Source organism: Artemia sp. Qi Xiang Cuo, chromosome 1, assembly GCF_049724085.1.
Source record: "Artemia sp. Qi Xiang Cuo chromosome 1, ASM4972408v1, whole genome shotgun sequence".
Classification (NCBI taxonomy): domain Eukaryota; kingdom Metazoa; phylum Arthropoda; class Branchiopoda; order Anostraca; family Artemiidae; genus Artemia; species Artemia sp. Qi Xiang Cuo.
This window is the reverse complement of record NC_142794.1, coordinates 20,331,885-20,337,280: the sequence shown is the minus strand read 5'-3', so window position 1 is coordinate 20,337,280 and position 5,396 is coordinate 20,331,885. Positions and strand designations below refer to the sequence as shown.

The 5,396-nt window shown below is 38.1% G+C and overlaps 1 protein-coding gene across 1 annotated transcript in view; it reads right to left on the bottom strand.

Moving 5' to 3' along the window:
• Positions 1 to 4,912: 4,912 nt before the first annotated feature.
• LOC148956095 (unconventional myosin-Va-like) overlaps positions 4,913 to 5,396 on the bottom strand; it is a 51,223-nt gene continuing 50,739 nt past the window's right edge. Inside the window, exon 8 of the mRNA XM_089089145.1 lies at positions 4,913 to 5,014. Coding sequence (XP_088945271.1) covers positions 4,913 to 5,014 — 102 coding nt within the window. The remainder of the gene's footprint in view (positions 5,015 to 5,396) is intronic.

Sequence of the window (5,396 nt, the reverse complement as noted above, 5' to 3'; positions counted from 1 at the left end):
ATTTTTATTTGGTTTTGGATTTTAGCTTTAATGTTCTAAATAGCAAATAAAATTTAATGTTGATTACTAACTCTTATAAGATAGATGTTTTCGAACAGTTGTAGAAGTCATGCTCTGAATATAAAAAGTCTTCAGCTTGGTATAGCTAGATACCCCAATGGATTAAGCCTAACTTCTTTTTTTTATAAGCTCTGTCTCTGTTTCCTAGTGGTAAGTTTATCTGTTCCAGGAAAAACAAAATTTTGCCCCGTAGGCAAAATAATGTGCTTTGGGTAAAAAAATATAATTTTTCAAAGATAAGTATTTTGGAGATCCCAAAAGGGGTTGCAACTTTTCAAGAACTATCCCTCCGAAGGCAAGATTGGTAGAAACCGTGCCTCGTCAGCGTTTTAGTAGAAAGATAGGCATGTTGTAATTTATTTGAAACGGAAGTATATTAGGGAGATAAAGAAATAATCAGACAAATGAAACAGATTTTTAGTCTGTATTATTAAAGGCATAAAAGGACCTTTGGGCCTTCCAACACCCCCCACTGACGTTTCGGTACAACCAACTTTTTAGTGTTTTGCACTTTGTTTGACCCAGATTCACGCAGACTTTTAAATGTAATTAAATTTTAAAAAAACACTTTTTTTCAACTGAAAGTAGGGAGCAACATTAAAACTTAAAACAAACAGAAATCATTACGTATATGAGGGGGGTCCCCTCGTCGTCAATACCTCGTTCTTTACGCTAAAGTTCGAATTTTGTTCCAATTCTTTAATAATGACCCCTAAATCACAAAGGCTTTTTAATTAGAATAAATAGCTCTTTTGAAAGTACTAAAAAAACTTTAGCGCAAAGAGCGAGGTATTGACGAGGGGTTTAACCCCCTCATATACGTAATAATTTCTGTTTGTTTTAAGTTTAATGTTGCTCCTTACTTTCAGTTGAAAAAAACTTGTTTCTTTTTATTTCATTTCTGATTGTTATTTAAATAATGCTGGAAAATTTGGCGCGACCTTCATGGAAAATTCTCTTCCCCCATGAAAAATTGCTCCATGGAAAGATACTCCCACGTCACCCCCGACCCCCGCTCACAAGAAAAATCCCCCCTGAAAACGTCTGTATACTTCACAATAACCAATATTATGTGTAAACTATGGGCAAAGTTCATAACTTGCTGCCCTTCCCCCGGGAACTGTGGGGGATTACATCATCCTCAAAGCCATTGTTATTAGATTTTTCGACTATGCTGAACAAAATGGCTATCTCAAAATTTTGATTGGTTGAATTTGGGAAAAAATGAGCGTGGGAGGGTGACTAGTTGCCCTCCAATTATTTTTTTTTTTTTAAAGAGCACTAGAACTTTTAATTTCCGTTCAAATGAGTCCTCTTGCGATACGCTAGGACCACTGGGTTGATACGATCATCCCTGAAAAAAAAAATAAACACTCCTCCGTGATCTTTCTTCTGGCAAAAAATACAAAATCCACATTTTCGTACACAGGAGCTTGAAACCTCTACAGTAGGGTTCTCTGATACAATCCGATGGTATGATTTTTATTAATACTCTATGACGTTTAGGGGGTGTTTCTTCCTTTTTTCGAAAATAAGGCAAATTTACTCAGGCTCTTAACTTTTGATGGGTAAGACTAAACTTGATGAAACTTATATATTTGAAATCAGCATAAAAAATTCGATTCTTTTGATGTATCTGTATGCATCAAAATTCCGTTTTTTTAGAGTTTCGGCTACTATTGAGCCGGGTAGGTAGATAGTGGGTATGTTATTCCTAAAACAACCACATTCGCCACTTCCACTGCTGAATGTAAAGATTTTGATATCAATGACTCGAGGGATATACTAGACCAGTGCCGAATACCCCCATCTCTCAGACCGCCAACAGTTTCAAAGGAAGGTTGGCACGGGGTATCTTCTTTGAAACAGAATTATACACTTGCAATCTAAACCATTAGAGGGCCACAGTAAATCTATTTTAAAATGCAGCCTTTTGCATTGTTGGGGCTAGAGGGATTCACACTTATAAAAGTCAGGGATTCCCCCAACTTTGAAACTTTAAAATTGGTTTGCACATGGACCGTAAATTGAGTGATTAGAATTTTCTAGAATCCAGTCTCCTCCAGTCTACCTTTCTACCGAATTTAATGTGAATTGGGGTTCTTCTGTTTTTGGTTGTTTCTGCAGCAAGCTTTCACACAATGAACCGATATTCTGTGATCACTCCCTGTAGAATCAATTATAATTTTTTAAAGTCCCAACCTGTGCCATGGAAACTACAGTTCACCAGCCTTAGCCTCAACTGCTTTGCTGCGTTTTACCTCGACCAAATTTGCTCCGTCTGAATTCGCTCCGTTCAGGTCGGAGATTTGCTCCGACCTGAATCTGCTCTCTCGTTGATTATCCATCCTTTATTGTATGGCTGCTTTATTGTTTGGCTAAAAATAGTAAGCGACTTTGCGAGATCTCAATTACTCTTAACTTCAATTTAAAACTGATGCAACCGTGCTTGCCTGCTAAAAAGGAGCTTTCCATTTGACAGTAGATACGAAAAGCTCGGTGGAACAATTTTCGACAGCTCTCTCTGCACAGACTATAAAATTGGTTCTAGAACATGTTTTAGGCTCTAGCTCAACGACCAGCGAAAAAAAACCTGTTGGGGCGATTGAAAAATTCTACCTAGCTCTTTAAAATGTTGTGTTGTATTCATCAATCCAGTTTGAGATCAAGTTTGACCTTCTGAGAAATTTTAATTTGACCCTAACTTATATCTCCCGATGAACTGAAATTGATGACATAGAAAAGATAAAAAATAAAATAAAAACAGGATAAAATCAAAATGTTGTTACCGCAACACAATAAAGGCGTGTGAACAAGTCAAAAGTATCTCTGGTACAAATGTAATATTATTAAAGAACTGCAATACACAGGCTGGTACAACTAGGTATAGATGGTATCCTAATTTCAGCTGATTTGGCGTAATCAAGGAGGCACACTTGTGCCTCTTTAAAGAGGCGACCCACCACAATGTTAAGCGATTTTCGGTCCTAGAGTTTGCAGAGAGACGGCGGTGATCGCATTTTGTAGCCCAAGCTCAAAATAAGAAACGTGCAAAATTTCATCCTCCTCCGACTTTATCTTCATGGGGTAAACTGGGCCGGAAGTTTCGACCCTCCCACCACAGCCCCCCTTTAACGTTGTCCAATTGGGCTAAAATTTAGAGGTTAAGCTTTCCTAGGGCCCGGGAGCTTATCCTCGAAATTTCAGCTAAATCCGATCACTTCTTCCCTGTTTTCCAAAAACCAGATATAGCCACTTAAAGTTCATTTCTTTTTTTTTATTAGCCACGCCAACAGGCCCCAGTTGGCAACGGATCCGGGTGAATGAGGACTCATTCGAAGCGGAATTCGACCTGTTAGGGCCTTTTGATATTTTCAGACTGAAAAAATTATCCCCCGAATTTACATTTACGACAAACCTCGTTTTCCTATAAGAGCCCATGTTAAATTTTCCCACCACAGCCTCCCTTTAAGGTTGTCCGATCAAGCTGAAATTTAGAAGATAAGTTTTCGAGGGGCCTGAGAGCTTATCCTCCAAATTTTCGCTCAATCCGATCACTCCTTCCCTGTTTTACAAAAACCAAATATCAAGTTTTGTTGGTGTTTGCTTGCGTCAAAAATAGATTCCACAGACTAAAAATACAAGAACAATTGTGTCTCTTTGGTACAGTGGTCGATACTCCTGACTGTCAGACGGAATACCCGGGTTCGATTCCTCGTCAGAGGAAATTTTTTATATACTGAATGGAAGGTTTAAAAAAGAAACTCAGTTTCTTTTTTAAATCATTTGAAAAAAAACTACGTTTTTTAAAGAGTTAAAGAGGCTGAGTTACAAGGTCGAACCTTAAAACGTACAGGGATTAGGAGGCACAGTTGGGGGGCTGTTAAAGAGGCTGAGTCGCAAGTTCGAACCTTAAAACGTACAGGGATTCGGAGTTGCTGTTGGGGGGGCTGTCCCCCCCCAAACTCCCCCTTCCTGATATGAAAGGGGCTATGCCCTCCTCAATGCCTCGCTCTTTACGCTAAAGTCTGACTTTCTCACAGCTCTTTTTTTTCAACAATAAAAACTTTAGCGTAAAGAGCGAGGCGTTGAGTTTATATTTAATTTAAAGTTTAAAAAAGAAACTCAGTTTCTTTTTTAAATCCAATCTATTAAATCCTTTGGCTCAACAGGCGTCTCCAGAAGAATATCACAGTCGGCCTTCAGGTTACAGGTAAGTCTCCACTGCTTTGATAACATTATTTGAAAAAAACTATGTTTTCTAAAGAGTTAAATAAGTAATAAACTGTACAAAAACGTGCAGAAATTATTTGAAAAAAACTACGTTTTCTAAACAGTTAAAGAGGCTGAGTCACAAGTTCGAACCTTAAAACGTACAGGGATTAGGAGGTGCTGTTGGGGGGCTTCCGCCCCCCAAACCCCCGCTTCCGTATATGAAAGGGGTTGTGCCCTCCTCAACGCCTCGCTTTTTATGCTAAAGTTTTTATTGTTAAAAAAAAAGAGTTGTAAGAAAGTCAAACTTTAGCGTAAAGAGCGAGGCGTTGAGGAGGGCACAGCTCCTTTCATATACGGAAGCGGGGGTTTGGGGGTGGCAGCCCCCCAACTGCACCTCCTAATCCCTGTACGTTTTAAGGTTCGAACTTGTGACTCAGCCTCTTTAACTCTTTAGAAAACGTAGTTTTTTTCAAATAATTTCTGCATGTTTTTGTAGAGTTTATTAGTTATTTAACTCTTTAGAAAACGTAGTTTTTTTCAAATAATTGAGAAAAAGAGCAATAGCAATGGACTGCTGCAATTTTTCATTGCAATACCATAGCTGTAATCAATACGGTATTTCGTCATAGCCCTCATGTTAGCAGGATACCCGCATTAGGGCAAGGCGGTCAATCTCAATGTACTTTGCCACCAAATACGATATTAAGGATGTTTGAGCTGGCTCATTACAGATCTGAGGCTAAAATTCAAAAACATAAACCGTAAATGTAAACAAGTGCGTATTCACATAAAATTGTCATTAATAGTTAACCTTATTTTTAATCAGGGCTATGAAATAAATATCAACATATGACTAGATGGTCCAAAGTGGAAACCTCGTGCCTTTACCCCTCGAACACCGTTATGGCCATACCCAGAGGGGGGGGGGGGGGGTTTGAACTCCCTCCTCCCAAAATATTTGTTTGACTCGTAAGAACGTAACAAAAATGGATATAAATAAAAAATTTTATGCGTTTTTTGAGTTTTTTTTGTATACAGATATACTAAATACAGATATACTAAAGTTATACTAAATAAAGATATACTAAATACAGATATACATACAGATATACTAAAGAATA